Genomic DNA, 19,036 nt, shown 5'->3' on the forward strand with positions numbered 1-19,036 from the left:
AAATAACTAAAAATGTAAATCCTTTTCAGATTTATATTCCATCCCTCCTCATAGCCAAGGCAGAATAAAACACAAAATACAATAATACTATAATAAAAAAAATATATTACACACCAACTTATAAAATAGACATAAAATAAACAAAGCATCCATAAATCTAAATAAACTAAGGCCTTCATGTGCATCTGAAGCTTTGAAAACATTTGTTGCAATTTCAGCAGGTCTATCTGCAATAGTAGCCTTTCCTTCTAGAAAGAAAGTAGTGGGGTGAAATTTTAGTCCTCTTGAATATGTAGAAATAAGGGTCAACAAATAAGCTTGAAGGTATGATAACTTTTTATTGAACTAACTTATTACGTTCATGAGTAACTTTCAAAAACTATGCTTCATTCATTAGGTTAGGCCTTCTAGATGACATGGATTAAAACAATTTATATTTATGTTTCAGTATGTTTAAAATCTAGAGTTATAGATTTATAAATATTTGTGTTCATAGTGGGAGTCTACTTGCACATGTAATAAGCATTGTATTCTTTTAAACAGTGTAATCTTGTATAAACACATGTATTCTTTATAGAACGACAAAAGCTAAAGAATGGAGAAACTGTTGTCTTGAAATTGAAAGACCAGCCATCAGGTGACGACTTCAAGAATATGATGCCTGCTAGGTATGCATAAAACAAGTGCAATAATCAAGTGGTCATTGTTCAGCAAGAATCACAGTTGTACCTAAATCTACTGGGCTCGATTTTAAAAGCCCTGCGCACGTAAATCCTCCCGGATTTACGCGCGCAGGGCACTCCCGCGCTGGCGCGTATATTTTGCATAGGACGCTGGTGCGCGCAAGTCCCGGGGCTTCGTAAAAGGGGCGGGAGGGGGCGTGGTGTCCGGGGGTTGGGGGCGGGTCCGGGGGTGTGGTGCCGGTTCTGGGAGGGCGGTCCCGAGTCCCCCGGCACTCCGACCTGTGCCGGGGGATGCGAGGTGGCGCGCACAAGTTACGCCTGCTTCAAGCAGGCGTAACTTGCCCAACAAAGGTAGAGGGGGTGGATTTTAGGTAGGGCCGGGGGGTGGGTTAGGTAGGGGAAGGTGGGGGGACGCGGAAGGAAATCGGAGCGGCCTCGGAGGGAACGGAGGCAGGCTGCGTGGCTCGGCGCGCGCAGGCTGCCGATTTTGTGCAGCCTTGCGCGCGCCGACCCGGATTTTATAAGATACATGCGGCTACGCGCGTATCTTATAAAATCCGGCGTACTTTTTAAAGATCTACCTCAGTGTGTATAGTGATGCACAATGTTTTACCTAATGTCTATAAGGTAGTTGGTTAATAACATTTTCTATGCATTCATGTTTTTAAAGACAGAAAACTATAGTTTTAAAAACTCTTGCTATTTTATGACTGGATTTGAGATTAAAATTTTATTTTGGGGTTTTATATATTTTGAAAAGTAACTCTAGTTCTTCCTTAACTCTTTTTAATTTTCAAATAGTCAGATTTTTGACTAGGTATTTAAAATTTATCCTATGAGACCACCAACAGGTTCTGGTTTTTTGTCTGAGCTTATTCTTGTTCTACAGTGCCATAGTATATTTGACTACAGTATTTCAAGATGTTTGCCCCAACAGAAGTATATCTTTTAATTTTTGACATGGTCTGCACTCTGTAGAGCAATATTTTATGGATGCTATTACCCTTTATAGAGGCAATGGCTGTTCTGTGTAGGGATTTAGTTCTTAAATTGAGAGAGCTTTCACCTGAGCCTTCAATATATTGTATACACTGATATGTATTTGAAGGTACATACTACTTGAAGTTCTATTCTCATCAAGAATTCATTGTTGGTTTTTTTTCAGGTACGAAGACTTTTTTAAAAGTTTGCCATTGCTAGAATATTGCAACCCAGAAGGAAAATTTAACTTGGCTTCCCATTTGCCAGGATTTTTTGTCCGTCCAGATTTGGGTCCCAGATTGTGTAGCGCCTATGGCAAGTGATTCTTTTATAATTTGCAATATTTTTGTTAAAGGATGCAGTTAAAGGATGGGAGGTTTTAGCTTTTCATCTAAGGAATCTATAAAACTGGGTCCAAACCAATTAACTTTAATTTACATGTTTTGTTTACTATACAGATTCTTATGTGACAATATAATTCAAGTAATTGTATACTTCATTAGGGTATTCACTTCCAATCCTCGAGGCACAAAAAAGTGTGATTTCCAGGACACCCACAGTGAATGTTCATCATATGTGTTTATAAGAATGAAGTTAATTTGCCTAGTTTGGTTACCCTGAAAGCCAGAACTGGTTACAGTCCTTGAAGGATTGTGAATATTGCTGAATATAGCACCTCTTTCGAATATCCTAGTTTGATTTTAGTATCATTTTAGTTGATTTGAATTTAGGAATAATCTATATTAGAATGTTTATCTGATTGAACAGTCTCTAGTTATTGATCCAAGCTTTTAAATCATGATTTGAATGGGCTTTCAGCAGATTTATTGCTCCCCCCTTAAAATGGATACATGTGCAAATATAAAGGCAACTATCATTAATTTGAGAAGATGTGCTAATTTTTTTTTTAATATTCAGGTGTGGTCGCAGCTAAGGATCATGAAGTAGGAACTACCAATCTTCATATTGAAGTTTCTGACACCCTAAATGTTCTTGTCTATATTGGAATGGCAAAAGGGAATGGAGTCCTTTCAAAGACAGGTATTGTTAAGCTAGTAAATTATGCAGAAATAATTTGAATAGACCTTGTGCAATTTGAGAGATTTGTTGTAGTCTGCAGCTGGTAGTTTAAAAAAAAAAAAGTATAAATATGTACTTGGTGCTAATTAGGGATGTGCAGAGGGATGCCATATGTTGCATTCGTGATTCGGATTCGTCGGGGAGCAGATATGTTGCATTCGGCCGTATGGTGCCCCGATGCGTTAATACGGCAATTTCTATTCGTGTCCCAGTTAAAATTAAAATTAACTACAACCCCCACCCTCCTGACCACCCCCCCCCCCCCCCCAAGACTTACCAAAACTCCCTGGTGGTCCAGCGGGGAGTCCGGGAGCCATCCCCTGCACTCTCACACCCTCGGTGCCGGTTTCATCATGGCGCCGATAGCCTTTGTCACAGGGGCTACTGGTGCCATTGGTCAGCCCCTGTCACATGGTCATCTGCGCCATCTTGTGCTCCTACCCTGTGACAGGGGCTGACCAATGGCACCGGTAGCCCCTGTGACATAGTATGGGTAAAGACTATCGGCGCCATTTTGAGTACTGGCATCGGACGGCCAGTCTCTCTGAAAACTTCACTGAAATATTTTCTTAAAACTTTTTGCTGTATCGCACAATCGGTGTGGGGTTCCCCCCCCCCCCCCTCTGATTCTCCCCCTTATTGTCTTTAGCCAGGTTTATAAACATTTTTAGATAGTTTTATTCGCAGATGATCTTCAGTGTGGCGGTGCACTCTGTGCCCACCAGCCATTGAGTACCACTGCCATCAATTTCGGTATCGTATCCGTTTTGTTTCATGACTTTAAGCAATGCCTTCTGTGCATGAAGACTGTCTATCACAGACCCCCATAACAGATGTAAACTCTGGGGGTATCGCATAACATCTGAGGTTGCAGCAAGTGTTCCCAAATGACCCCCAAGGGAAGTAAGATCTGGCTCGATGAGATGGAACAACTCTTTAGGCCAGAGAAAACTGGTCCGTAAACATCTGCAACGGAGGCATTGGCATCGAGGACCCTTGGAGCCACACCAGTAGACATTGGGCCATTGGTTCAGTCTGTGTCATTTGTTGTCAGGGACTCTAGAGACCAGTCATAGTCTGCCTTCCCTTGGTCGAAGATGGGTTAAATGTTTTCGGCCTTAACACTGGGGAAGGACTGATCCGAGCACGAAAGGAAACCAAAGAAGCATGGGCATCAGTCCCCATTGATTTTCAGGGATGCACCAGCATCTGCTTTGATGCCCCTGAAGTCTCTCAGTGGTGAAGAGGACCAATCCTCCATCAATACTTGGGTTTGCCAAGGTCTCCACCAGTCCCGATTCCCACCACCAAGTCTACTGTCAGTTCCGAAGAGGATATGGTCACATCTCCTGGGTCCAAGTCAGTCTTGGCATCAGTGCACTTTAAGGAGAAACTGAAAAGACATGTGCAGATGACAGTGGAGAAGACTGTGCAGAGCCTCAGTGGCACTGAGGCTGGCATAGTCCGTTAAACCTCTGCTAGAATCCCTGCACATGCTCATCAGTGTGCTACTGACACAGCCTATGTCGGTACACGGGCGACATCTACACATGGTGGAGCATCAGTGGCCCCTCACCTGGTCCAGTGTCGATCCACAGTTCTCGGAGGAGGAAACTCCCTTGGTGAAAGGGGTGACAACAGCCAGTTGAGTCAGTTCCTATATCAATAGCCAGCAGGGCCCCGACCCCTGTATATGACAGTGAGGACAAAGGACCTTATGACTCCTCTGTTTCTGACGACACGTCAGATGGTCTCCCTTCAGAATCCTCTCCTTCGCAGAGTTTGTCAGAGCGATGGCAGAAGCCATCACATTTCAGTTGCAAATTGAGGAGGATATTTGGCACAAGATGCTAGATATCCTCCAGTATGTGAAGCCTCCCAAGGAGATCTTGGCAGTCTCAGTACACGAGATCCTCGTGGAGTTATTGTTGAGAATGTTGGAATACCCCCTCTCAGTTCCTCCCATTAACAGGAAGGCAGCTCGATTTATCTTGTTCAGAAGGCTCTCAGAGTATGTGATTGTCAGCTGCCTCACCAATTTTTAGTGGTGGAATCTGCTCTCAAGATGGCCAAGCGCACTCGGACCCATTCCTCGGCGCGCCCCCGAAAAAGGATCAGAGGGCCATGGATGCTCTTGGGAGAAAAGTGTTTCAGGGTGCTATGCTCATTGCCCACATAGTGGCCTACCAGCTTTACATGGGCCAGTATATGTGGGACATCCTGAAACAGATGCAGGAGGTGGTCGAGCAGCTACCTTAACAGCAGCAGGACACTCTCCAGTTGCTGGTGCGTAAGGGCCTGGAAAGTGGAAAACACAGGGTCTGGTCCACCTATGATATTTTTGAAATGGCATAGTCTCTGCTGCAGGGATTATCTGCCCCCCAATAGACTCTCATGGCTGCAGGCTTTGGATCTCTATCAGGAAGTGCAGGAGCAACTCGCTGACTTGCTGTGCACTGGAGAGGATCTTTTCGGAGATAAAGTGGCTCAAATGAGGGCCACCATGTGATACACCAGCAGCTCTCTGCTGGCATCCAAGACCCATCGTCCTCTGTTAGGAGGTCCTCTAGGTCTAGTCAGAGGAAACCTTTCTTCCACCCAAAGAGAGAGTATCCTCCACCTCCTCGACCTCAGCAGCAGCAGGCCCCTCGTAGCCATCGTAGACAACAGAGGGCCCCAAAGCACCAACAGTGCCTCAGTCAACTCGAGGGATGAGATTTTGACTGGATTGCAGGGAGCATAGCCACATCTGCCATACCTGGGATAATAGTCTCTCCGGTTGAGGGGAGGCTGTGGTTCTTTGTGAACCAGTGCCCCAGTGTAACTTTGAACCAGTGAGTCCTGACCATCATCCTCAGAGGGTACAAATTAAATTTTATGGAGTACCCTGCCAGATTGCCCCCAGAGTCTGTTTTTGGGACATCAGGAGGTATTTCTCATGGAGCTTTCCTCCCTCTTAATGGCCAGAGCGGTTGGACCTGGTCCACCAGGGCAAAGAAAGCAGGGATTCTACTTCCTGATTCCAAAGAAAAAGGAGGACTCCATCCTATCCTAGATGTGAGGGTCTTGAGCAGGTTTCTTAAAAAAAAAAAAAAAAAAAGTTCAAGAAGTTTCCCTAAGACCCTTGATCATCTTTTTATTTATTATATTTTGTCGCCCACTAATGCTGAGGCCTACAGCAGCTTACAAGTAAGTATACGCATGAAACAAAAACATGAAGTAAAATCTTAAAACATAAAAAAAGTAAAAATGAAGATTAAAACCAAATAAAACTTAACCGATATCTTCAAACACACTATGGATAGCAGCATCACAAGACTATCAGCCTAAAAATTAGGGGAATGACTATGCTTCGGATGCATATGCTCAAATCGAGATCTTCCACAGTCATTACACTAACTGCCCTAACCACATCCTCTAGCAACAAATTCCAGAGCTTAATTGTGTGTTGAGTGAAAAAGAATTTTAAGATGCGGCAACCAGAATTGCACAAAGTTCTCAAGGTATGGTCTCACTATGGAGTGATACAGAAGCAATTAGGACATTCTCCGTTTTATTCACCATTTCTTTCCTAGTAATTCCTAACATTGTTTGCTATTTTTGACCACCACAGCATGCAGAGCTGACTTTTTCAATGTATTATCCACTATGACACCTAGGTCTTTTTCCTGGGTGATTACTCAAAATGGAACAACATCTATTGATTCACTTTTATTTACATGTCTATTATCCCTTCAAAAAAAAGTAGCAGATTTGTGTGGCAAGATTTTCCTTGGGTAAATCCATGCTGGCCTGTGTTCCATTAAACCATGTCTTTCTATATATTCTGTGATTTTGTTCTTTAGAATAGTTTCTATTATTTTTCCTGGCACTGAAGTAAGCTCACTGCTCTGTAGTTTCCCAGATCATCCCTTGAGCCCTTTTTAAATATTGGGGTTACATTGGCCACCCTCCAGTCTTCAGGTACAATGGATGATTTTAATGATAGGTTACAAATTTTTACTAATAGATCTACAAATTTTCATTGTTTTTGAACCCAGGCTGTATACCATCTGGTCCAGGTGATTTTCTACTCTTCAGTTTGTCAATCTGGCCTTCTACATCTTCCAGGTTCACAGTGATTTGGTTCAGTTCATCTGAATCAATACCCTTGAAAACAGTCTTCCCAACATACTCTTAGTAAACACTGAAGAAGAAAATTTATGTAGTCTTCCCATGATGGCCTTATCTTCCCTAAGAGCCCTTTTAACCCCTTGATCATCTAACTTTCCTAACAAATTCCTCACAGGTTTCCTACTTCGGATATATTTTTCAAAGTTTTTGAGTTTTTGCCTCTACAGTCATCATCTTTGCAAATTCTCTTTTAGCCTGTCTTATAAATGTTTTACATTTAACTTGACTATGTTTATGCTTTCTCATTTTTTCTTTAGATGGATCCTTCTTCCAATTTTTGAAGGACTTTTTTTTTACTAAAATAGCTTCTTTCACCTCACCTTTTAATCATGCTGGTAATTGTTTGGCTTTCCTTCTACCTTTCTTAATGCATGGAATACATCTGGACTGAGCTTCTAAGATTTTATTTTTAAACTATATCCACACCTCTTGTACACTTTTAACCTTTACAGCTGCACCTTTCAGTTTTTTTCTAACTATTTTGCTCATGTTATCAAAGTTTCCTATTTGAAAGTTTAGTGTTAGAGCTGTAGATTTACATACTGTCCCCCCTTCCAGTCATTAGTTCCGATTTGATTGTTATGTTCACTATTGCCAAGTGGCCCCCCACCACCATTACCTCTCTGTGTTCCACTAAGAATTAGATCTAAAATAGCTCCCTCTCTTGTCTATCCTGAACCAATTGCTCCATGAAGCAGTCATTTATTCCACCCAGGAACTTTACGTCTCTAGCATGGCCTGATGTTGCATTTACAAGTCAATATTGGGGGTAATTGAAATCTCCCATTATTTACTGCACTGCCAAATTGGTTAGCTTCCCTGATTTCTCTTAGTATTTCATTGTCTGTCTCATCATTTTGTCCAGGTGGACAGTAGTATACTTCTATCACTATACTCTTACCCAACATGCGGAATTTCTACCCCAAAAGATTCTATTGTGCAATTAGTCTCTCTTATGATCTTTATCGTGTTGGACTCTATGCCCTCCTGCAACAAGTGTCACACACACACCCCCCTCCCACCAAGTTGATCCTTCCTATCATTGTGAAATAATTGGTATCCTGGTATAGTGCTGTCCTATTGGTTATCCTTCTTTCATCAGGTCTCTGAGATGCCAGTTAAGTCTGTCTCATCAACTGCTGTACACTTTCTCTCCCATCTTACTCCTTAGGCTTCTGGCATTGGCATACAGATTCAAAGTGTGTGTTTTGTTTGTATTTACAACCTCTGTTTCAGTTGATAGGGATAATTTGGAATCCTTTAGCTCAGGTGATTCTTTACTTATAGGCACATGGACTGTTTTTGCTTTTATTGGATTCTCTCTGCTGGGATGCCCCTAACTCTCCTGTTTTATTAGTATCCTTCAAAGATACCTCCCTCCAAGCCATGCCTTCTGAGTGACTGTCTGCTTTCCCTTTGTTCTAGTTTAAAAGCTAGAAGTCATGGATGTCATGGGGGCCCTCTGTTATGGGATGTGCTCAGGGCCATGTATCTGGCCGGTTCAGAAATTGCGATTGTGGACAGACTGAGTTGCTCCTATTGACCCCATGAATGGTCTCTGGACCAAGGGATGGCGCACCGGATATGCTGCCTTTGGGGAAGCCTGGAGGTAGATCTGTTTGCTATGCCTTGGAACAGGAAGGTTCCTCAGATATGTTGCCTGCACAGGACACATGGCAGTTCAGCCTCAGACACTTTCACTCACTATTGGGCACGGTTCTCCCATATGTGAATCCTCCAACTCCGCTGGTAGCAAAGACTTTGATATTTCATGAGAATAAAAAGACTATTATTCTCATACCCCCTCATTAGCCAAGGCAAGTCTGGTTTCCACTCCTTCAGGAGATGTCCATCAGGAAACCAATCAGACTGGGGTATTTCCCAGATCCCATCACCCAGGATGGGGGCAGGTTGCAGCATCCCAACCTCAAGGCCCTGTCACTCACAGCCTGGATGTTGAAATGTTAATCCTACAACCACTTGATCTCTCAGAAAATGTGTCTCGGGTCCTTGTAGCTTCCAGAAAGCTTTCCACTAGAAAATTCTATGCATTGATGAGGTGGTTTTCCGTGCGGCATGAGCAAAAGGCCCTAAATCCTTTCCTGCTGTCCACTGAAACTGCTTGACTACCTTCTACATCTTTCGGCGTCTAGTCTCAAGACTAACTCCATTAGGGTTCACCAGAATGTGATTGGTTCATATCACTAGTGTACAAAGTACTGTACTATTCTGCTCTCTCTGCTAGTCTTCCTACATATTAACAGGGAAGAATCTCTCTAACAAAATCTGGAAAAAGTTTGAGAAAGGGGTTGAAATTCTAATTTGCAATGAAGTAAACATTTATCAAAAAACAGGCTCAAAACGCATCCAACTGTTTCTCCCCAACTGGCCTGACATCACCTTCCTTCCACCCTGCTTCCAGTCTGATACCTTACCCCCATCCACCTGCCAAAATTAGTACCCCAGCCTCCTTCACCTTTACCCCTGGGCAAAGTGATGTCTTGAGAAGTAGGAGTGATATCAAAATGGTGCCAGCTGAGATGCAGCTCTCCTTTGTCCTGGTATATAATGGGCAAAGGGCAACAGTAGGGTAGTCTGCACCATCTTGAACTTGCTGCCAGCAGGGCGGCACAATTGGGCATCTCTCCTGCCTTTAGAGGCCTCAACTTGCCCTGAGGGAAAAGGGAATGGGAGAAGCCTGGGAGACAATAGTTACTGCAACTCAGCTGGGGGATGGGGAGGGAATGTTTTATTTCAGCATCCACCATGTACCGACTGGAAAGCAGTGTTGCTTACCTGTAACAGGTGTTCTCAAAGGACAGCAGAATGTCCATCGTCATAAATGGGTGACTTCATTCAATGGAGCCCGGGTCACAGAAAACATGTCAAAGTTTCTAGAACTTTGACTGAGCTTCTCTGTACAGGTATTACATAGAAGTGGCAGTGCACATCTGCACCCAAGTGATTTTAATGTACAACGAAAATACTGTCATCATGTAAAGGGCATTTTATACATGAAATGGTTATGCCTGCAGACTTCACTGTTTGTTTAGCCATTAGAAGTTTAGGTTAATGTTTGGCTATCCCACTTGTAATGACCTAATGTCATAGGCCAGGGGTTGCTAACTCTGGTCCTCGAGAACCACAAACAGGTCAGGTTTTCAGTATATCCACAATGAATTTGCATAAGATGGATTTGCATGCACTGCTTCCACTGGTTTTGATCACAGTGCGTGGCTGAAGATGCCACTTCCATGGGATGTAAAAAATAAAATAAATTATCCCAGGACAACCAGGATGCTAGTCCTCACATATGGGTGACGTCAGTAACGGAGCCCTAGTGCGGGAAAACTTTCTGTCAAAGTTTCTAGAAACTTTTGACTGGCCCAGTAAGGCCACTGAGCATGCCCAGCATGCTATGATATTCTCTGCCACAGGTGTCTCTCTTCAGTCTTCGTTTTTCCGCGCTGCTGCCAGCATCGCAGTACAGGAGCCGTTGAGATTCTCAACACTTAAAATTGACTTATAAGTCATCTTTTTGATATTCTCTCTCGCAAAATCTCTCTTGGGTTCTTTTTCTTACCGGCCGGTAAGTAACCCAATCTCAATTTTACTTGTTAGTAGTAATTTTATTTTCTCCTCATAATCTCATCGACGGCTGTCGATCGAGTAAAGGAGAAAAAATGTCGACAGGTTTTAAAAAATGCCCTGTTTGTGCCAGGAAGATGTCAATCACCGACCCACACACTGAATGTGTAGTATGTCTTGGTGACAAACATGAGGTAAATAACTGTCCACAATGTGCAGAGATGACACCGAAAAGTCGGAAGGCCAGGCTAGAAAAAATGGAACATCTGTTTAGCCTGCAACTGATACCTGCCCCTTCACAGTCATCGAAGTCTCTCCGACTGGAGCGACTAAGCACATAATTCTTAAAAAACCTTACCCGGGACAGTCGGGGGATCATTCGTCTCCTTCATTGTCTTCGTCGACGAAATCCATCGATAAAACTAAGTCTAAACATAGACACCAGCATCGAAGCCCCTCGATGTCAGACTCTGCTTCCCAGGAAGGATCGATGGCAAAGCGGCCTAAGCATCAGGAAACTTCAGAGTCTTCAACGCCTTGGCCTACCTCGATCCAGGTACCCGTACCAGATCCTCCACAGGGCACTGCGCAGGATCTCATACCTCAGCCTACGCCACCGCCCGCAACTGCTCTGACTCCATCGGTTGTGCAGCCGGAATTGTCCGATTTAATCCGACAAGCAATTACAGAGGCTTTGAAAGACCAGCTTTCAGTACAGACTTCTCTGTCGATGCTTACAGCATCGATGCCGGCAAGTCTGCCGATGCCGGTGGTACCACCGATGCCGGGGTCAAGCCTGACACCGGCAGGACGAGAATCGATATAGACGCCCAGAATTATTACGGCATCGACTTCAATATATGCTCAGATTCCGTCCACTTCATCGATGCCGATGAATATGATACCACCATCGACAGTGTCGACGCCGAGAAGACCAGTGTCCACACTTGCATCGATGCAACCTATTATTTCCTCGATGCAATCATCGACAGAGGACACTGAGCCTCAAGATCTAGCTCTCTTCCAACGTCTTCTACAGAAATAACACAGTCATCGACACAATTCCACAGAAACCCACGGAACACATTCCTCCATCACTTTCCATCGAGGATCCATTACCTGGACCATCAGGTATTCATCAGCAATCAAAGTCAACCCCAAGAACTCCCTACCAGGATCAGGATGAAGATTCTTGGGATGATCAAGGGACAGACACCTCTTCTGAGGACTTTGTCAGACCCTCACCTCCTGAATCAAGAAAAAGATCCCCACCAGAGGACTTATCTTTTTCCAGTTTTGTCCAAGACATGGCGGACACAATCCCTTTTAAACTTTCATCAGAACAAGATTCTAGACAACACACACTAGAAGTTCTACAGTTTGTGGACCTGCCCAAACAAGTTCTGGCGATTCCCATTCATGATGTGCTGTTAGACCTGCAACACCGTATTTGGGAGCACCCATGCACTGTTTCTGCAGTGAACAAACGTGTGGACACCACCTACCTAGTGCAACCAGCACCAGGATTTCAAAAGACACAACTACCACATCAGTCTGTGGTAGTGGAATCTGCCCAGAAAAAATCAAAGCGTGTCCGGCCACACTCCTCGACTCCCCCAGGGAAAGATCATCGCTTCCTCGACTCCCTTGGCAGGAAAGTTTACCAGAGTGCACTCCTATCACAGTATCAGAGAGTATCATGTCATGACATGACATGACACAGTATCAGAGAGAATCTCATGACATGACACAGTATCAGAGAGATCTCTGGAAACAAATGGAAGAACTCACAAATTCTCTACCAGCACAATTTCACGAAACAGCACAGGCCATAGTCACCAAAGGCCTGGAAGCAGGGAAGCATGAGGTAAGGGCTGCTTATGACAATTTTGACACTGCCTCAAGAACAGCAGCAGCAGGAATCACAGCACGCAGGTGGGCATGGTTAAAAGCATCAGACCTCAGGCCTGCGGTACAAGAAAAGCTTGTAGATTTGCCATGTCTTGGAGACAATTTATTCGGTGAAAAGGTACAAGATGCTGTTCAACAACTTAAGGATCACACAGAGACCCTAAGACAGTTGTCCCAACTACCACAAGAGACAGCAACACAGTCCTCTAGGCGCCTTCCTCGGAGACCTTAGGCGATCTTATTACAGACCAAGGAGGTACTAAACACAACCTGCTAGAACTAGGCCTTGTAGGCCTACTCAACGTTCACAATCTAGACAGCCCAGAACAACCCGCACTCAACCTCCTCCACAAACTGGTCCAGCAGCGGGCTTTTGAAGATCAGACCAGAGAACAGGCCCTCCTCCTAAACCCCAGACCTGCCTGTAGGAGGAAGAGTATTATATTTCCACTCAAATTGGATAAATATAACAGACCAATGGGTACTCTCCATAGTATCTCGAGGCTACAAACTAAATTTCCTCTCAATTCCTCCAGAATTTCCACCAACTTCCTGCCCACAGCAAAACTCTCAACTAATTCAATTACAAATAGAATTATCCACTCTTCTGAGAGCCAGGGCCATTCAACCAGTGCCCAGGACATAGCAGGGCAGAGGATTCTACTCCAGATATTTCCTCATTCCAAAGAAAACGGGAGGCCTACGTCCCATCCTGGACCTCAGAAATCTCAACAAATTTCTAAAAAAAGAAAAGTTCAGGATGGTTTCTCTAGGCACCATGCTTCCACTTCTTCAAGCAGGAGATTGGCTTTGTTCTCTGGATCTTCAAGATGCTTACGCTCACATACCAATATTCCCTCCTCATCGCAAGTACCTGCGCTTCATGGTGGGACATCAACATTTCCAATACAGAGTACTGCCATTCGGACTTGCCTCTGCTCCCAGGGTATTCACCAAATGTCTGGCAGTAATAGCAGCACACTTACACAAGGAAAGTGTCCATGTTTTCCCATATTTAGACGACTGGCTCATCAGAAGCCAATCTCAACAGGGAGCAATAAAGTCTCTCAACCGAACAATTGCTCTACTTCACTGCATGAGTTTTCTCATCAATTATCAAAAGTCTCATCTCACACCATCTCACCTGCTCTCTTTCATAGGAGCAGAATTGAACACAGCCCTTGCAAAGGCTTTCCTACCCGAAGATCGAGCAGAAATGCTGTCCTTGTTAGCAAACTCGATTCACTCAAAGAAACAAGCAACAGCTCATCAATTTCTAACTTTACTAGGTCACATGGCCTCTACAGTTCGTCACCCCTATGGCAAGACTAGCCATGAGGGTAACTCAATGGACTCTGAGATCACAATGGATCCAAGCCATTCAATCAATACATTCTTCAATCCAAGTAACCTATCAACTAAGTTCCTCACTTCCTTGGTTGATCAACAAGGACAATTTGAGCAGAGGCCTACCCTTCCAACAACCAGTCCCACAGATAACTTTAACTACAGATGCATCCACTTTGGGTTGGGGAGATCACATAGACAATCTCCAAACCCAAGGGACTTGGACAAAACTCGAAGCAACATTTCAAATAAATTTCCTGGAGCTTTGAGCTATACGTTATGCGCTACATGCGTTCAAGGACCGCCTTACACACAAGACTGTTCTCATCCAAACGGACAATACAGTAGCCATGTGGTACATCAACAAACAAGGAGGTACAGGCTCGTATCTCCTTTGTCAAGAAGCTGCACAAATTTGGGACTGGGCCCTGAACCACTCAATGTTTCTCCGAGCCACTTATCTGCCAGGCATTCACAATGTAGTGGCGGATCGACTCAGTCGACAATTCCAACCACACGAATGGTCCCTGGATCCCTCAGTAGCGACCAGGATATTTCAAAACTGGGGTCAACCAACAATAGACCTCTTTGCGACAGACCTGAATCACAAAGTGGACAACTTCTGTTCTCTACATAAACAACCAGCCAAGGACGCCTTTGCTCGCCCTTGGAACTCAGGTCTACTATATGCGTATCCTCCGATACCGCTCATAACCAAAACCTTAGTGAAGCTACAACAGGACAAGGGGTCCATGATACTCATAGCCCCGTATTGGCCTCGACAAGTATGGTTTCCCACACTTCTAGATCTTTCAGTCAGGGATCCAATTCGTCTGGGAGTAGCTCCCACTCTCATAACTCAAGATCAGGGCCGGCTGCGCCATCCCAACCTTTAATCCCTATCTCTGACAGCATGGATGTTGAAAGCTTGATTTTACAACCATTCAATCTTTCATCCAGCATATCTCAAGTGCTTATAGCTTCACGTAAACCTTCAACACAAAAGAACTACGCTTCCAAATGGAAGAGATTTGCTTTGTGGTGCAAGCAAAACAACATCAATCCTTTTACTTGCCCTACAATTTCTTTACTAGACTACTTGTACCATCTTTCAGAATCTGGTCTCCAGACTTCATCTGTACGTGTACATTTAAATGCAATTTCTGCTTACCATAACAAGATAGCAGATGCACCTATCTCTACACAACCTCTCGTAAGCAGATTTATGAGAGGTTTAATTCAACTCAAACCACCAATTAGACCTCCAGTCACCCAATGGGAACTAAATTTGGTTTTATCAAGACTCATGCGTTCTCCTTTTGAACCCATAGATTCCTGTGATCTTAAATTTCTCACATGGAAGACTATCTTCCTCATAGCTATTACTTCAGCTAGAAGGGTTAGTGAGTTACAAGCACTTGTCACGTACGAACCCTACACAAAATTCCTGCATGATAGAGTGGTTCTCCGTACACATCCAAAATTCCTCCCTAAGGTAGTCACGGAATTCCACTTGAACCAATCCATAGTTTTACCCACATTCTTTCCAAGGCCTCACTCTCACCAAGGAGAAAGGACCTTACATACCTTGGATTGCAAACGTGCCCTATCTTTCTACTTAAACCGCACTGCAGTCCACAGGAAATCTAATCAACTCTTTGTTTCCTATGACCCAAACAAACCAGGTAAAGCAGTGGGTAAACATACTCTATCCAACTGGCTAGCAGATTGCATACAATTTTGTTATGAAAAAGCAGGCCTTCCTCTCCAAGGGCGAGTAAAGGCACATTCAGTAAGAGCAATGTCAACCTCAGTAGCACACTATCGCTCAGAGCCAATACTTGACATATGTAAAGCAGCAACATGGAGTTCTCTTCACACCTTTGCAGCTCATTACTGACGACAAGATTCAGCCTATGGACAATCTATCCTAAAGAACTTGTTTCCAGTATAATCCCAACTCCTTCTACATCCGACTGACTGATTTTCAGCTGCATCATTTTCACCAACAGTGCTTCAGTGTTGCTTCACCACAAAATGACTCAGCCTCTAGCTTGCTAATCACCCATATGTGAGGACTAGCATCCTGCTTGTCCTGGGATAAAGCAAAATTGCTTATCTTGTAATAGGTGTTATCCCAGGACAGCAGGATGTAGTCCTCACGAAACCCACCCGCCACCCCGCGGAGTTGGGTCCGATACGTTTTATTATTTTATTTTTTGCTAAAGCTTATTGCTACATATGAGACTGAAGGGAGACCCCTGTGGCTGAGAATTTCATGGCATGCTCAGTGGGCTCAGAGTGCCAGTCAAAAGTTTCTAGAAACTTTGACAGAAAGTTTTCCGCAATAGGGCTCTGTCAATGATGTCACCCATATGTGAGGACTACATCCTGCTGTCCTGGGATAACACCTATTACATGGTAAGCAATTTTGCTTTCTAAAAAGATTTTGAAGGCTATTTTTATTCATTTGCAGGTGTTCTTAAGAAATTTGAGGAAGAAGATCTGGATGAATGCTTAAGAAAAAGATTGAAAGACTCCAGTGAGATTCCTGGTGCTCTCTGGCATATTTATGATATCAAAGATGCTGACAAAATACGTGAGTTCCTGCATAAGGTGAGGTTTTTTTCTAGAAGTGCCAATCTTCATTACTGCTGGTAATATGGCTGAGCTCCATGGCTTTTAGTGGAAACAGCTGAATCTACTTGTTGTAGTCTTGTGCACATTGCCATGCAGATATTTGGCAGTCTAGGTCACAAATGTGATACTTGTCTCATCCAGCTACTTTGCTGCTGCTGCCTCCCAGTGACCAGCTTCACCCTATTTGTCCACTGTCCATTTTTGCTAAACTTCCCTCCTGTCTCTGTAGCCTTATAGTGTGCCCTTTCATCAAAATCACAAAAATGTGATATTAAATATTTTTTTATGCTTCTGTTACTATATTTTTGAAAATAAAGCCTTGCATAGCATACATTCAAACGCCTGCCTTTATACACTTTAACTTTTAAGTTGTACCTGTTTTTCCTGATGTACCTCAGTCCTAGACACCACTCTCTGGCTATGCCATTTGCATGCTTATCCACCCACCTTCTGGCTTTATATTGGCAGGCCTGTGACTAGCATATAGATCCATTGCATGTTTCAAGTGTTACAAACAGATTTGTGTTAGAATAACTTTACAATTTGAAAAGAAAATGATGTAAAACATTTTTAGCAGCAGTGCTCACTCACAGTACAGTTGAGTTGATGAGACAGGCAGTTAAGTTCTGTTTGCTTAAGAGGTAGGATATTGTAATAATGACTAGTATCAGGTTTAATGCAGGCAGTTTGTATAAAGCCTTTGTTCCCTGTCTTGCAGGTTGCAAAAGAACAGTGTCTAGAGATCCTACCAGAGCATGACCCCATACGTGATCAGAATTGGTATCTGAACAAAAAACTACGCCAAAGACTTCTAGAAGATTTTGAAGTAAAAAGCTGCACTATTGTCCAGTTTCTTGGTGATGCCATAATCTTGCCAGCAGGAGCCCTTTATCAGGTAAAAGAGTGAGAAATAATTTCTTTTGTTGTAGCTGCCCTCTGTGAACTCCCCTTCCCCCACCCCAAGTCAGGAAGCATAAAGATCCCTTTACCTCCACCATGCATACTTATTCCTCACCCCTACTTTACCTATCCCAGCCTGTTTTCTGCAAGGAAAACTGTGCTATAGGGGTTTTGTTCCCACTTGCAGTGAAAATGACAATGCTGCAAAGACTGAAGAAACTGAATGATAACACAGTATCATGGATTCTCCGAGGACAAGAAGGATGGTAATCCTCACACATATGGGTGACATCAGGGCAGGGGAGAAGAAAAAAACTGATACCTCACGCATATCCAGCATAGCTCCCTGCTTCAACGGCAGGGGAGAAGATAAACAACCAATAAGGGCTGTATAACATAATCTGGGTAAAAACAAATAAGCATGGGTGTAGCTTGCTTATTGCGGCGGTTACTACCCCTACTACCTCTAACTAATCAAGCTAGATATTTCACTTGGATGCAGCTCCATCACCGCTCTCTAGATTAATGGTGGGGGTGGAAAGGAAATAGAACCAAGAGCTAAGAGAAACAGATAAGTATGAGAGAAAAAATGAGGGAAGCTTGCTGGGCAGACTGGATGGGCCATTTGGTCGTCTTCTGCCATCATTTCTATGTTTCTATGTTTCTATCAGCATGCTGTATACTACACGCCCACATGGGATCCCTCTTCAGTCCTGATTTTTCCCCAGAGCGGTGAGCCTCGTCATTTCATCTAGCTAAAAAGAATTTTGGCTTTACCTTATGGAAAACGTCTTCTACTTTGCGGTTTTCACAAACTTTTTCCTTTGGTCCATTGCCGGGTCCCTCGAACATAAGAAGAACATAAGAACATGCCATACTGGGTCAGACCAAGGGTCCATCAAGCCCAGCATCCTGTTTCTAACAGTGGCCAATCCAGGCCATAAGAACCTGGCAAGTACCCAAAAACTAAGTCTATTCTATGTTACTGTTGCTAGTAATAGCAGTGGCTGTCAACTTAATAGCAGGTAATGGACTTCTCCTCCAAGAACTTATCCAATCCTTTTTTAAACACAGCTATACTAACTGCACTAACCACATCCTCTGGCAACAAATTCCAGAGTTTAATTGTGTGTTGAGTGAAAAAGAACTTTCTCCGATTAGTTTTAAATGTGCCATATGCTAACTTCATGGAGTGCTCCCTAGTCTTTCTATTATCTGAAAGAGTAAATAACCCTGTAATGCCCCCAGTAAGGGTTTTCAGCATTTGGGTAAGCTTCTTTTTGTGGTCTGTTCCCCCCCATGGTGGCGGTGCCGCCATCTGGTTTTCGCCAATGCCCCCAGTGCCCGAGGACCATGTCGATCACCAATCCTCATGTTTGCATCCTCTGCTTGAGGGCATCGCATGACATCCAGGGTTGCCACTTGTGCATCCAGATGACCCCGAAGGGACATCTGCTTTGACTCGACAAGATGGACCACCTCTATAGGTCAAAGAAATCAGAGCCAACAGCATCGGAGGATCTCTGAGCCACACCGATCCACACCATGCCACTGACAGGCGTTGGTTCCATAGAGGTCGCCAGTGGAAAGGGCACTGGAGACCAACAGTTGTTGAAGTTTTCCAGGCTGAGGACACTGGGTTCAATGTCCTCTGCACCATGGGAAGACCAAGATGCATTGGCACTGGTCTCCATCAATTCCCAGTGCTGGGCACAGGGACACACCGGCTTTTG

At 43.8% G+C, this 19,036-nt stretch overlaps 1 protein-coding gene across 5 annotated transcripts in view; it reads left to right on the plus strand.

The window, feature by feature from the left end:
- Positions 1–19,036, plus strand: part of JMJD1C (jumonji domain containing 1C) — a 597,281-nt gene that overhangs the window by 572,398 nt on the left and 5,847 nt on the right. For all 5 annotated transcript variants that reach the window (XM_029609729.1, XM_029609731.1, XM_029609730.1 and 2 more), the window contains 5 exons: positions 578–668; positions 1,849–1,979; positions 2,583–2,705; positions 16,240–16,379; positions 17,122–17,298. In XM_029609729.1, the coding sequence (XP_029465589.1) occupies positions 578–668; positions 1,849–1,979; positions 2,583–2,705; positions 16,240–16,379; positions 17,122–17,298 (662 nt within the window). The remainder of the gene's footprint in view (positions 1–577; positions 669–1,848; positions 1,980–2,582; positions 2,706–16,239; positions 16,380–17,121; positions 17,299–19,036) is intronic.

The sequence above is a fragment of the Rhinatrema bivittatum genome, chromosome 7 (genome assembly GCF_901001135.1).
Source record: "Rhinatrema bivittatum chromosome 7, aRhiBiv1.1, whole genome shotgun sequence".
NCBI lineage: Eukaryota > Metazoa > Chordata > Amphibia > Gymnophiona > Rhinatrematidae > Rhinatrema > Rhinatrema bivittatum.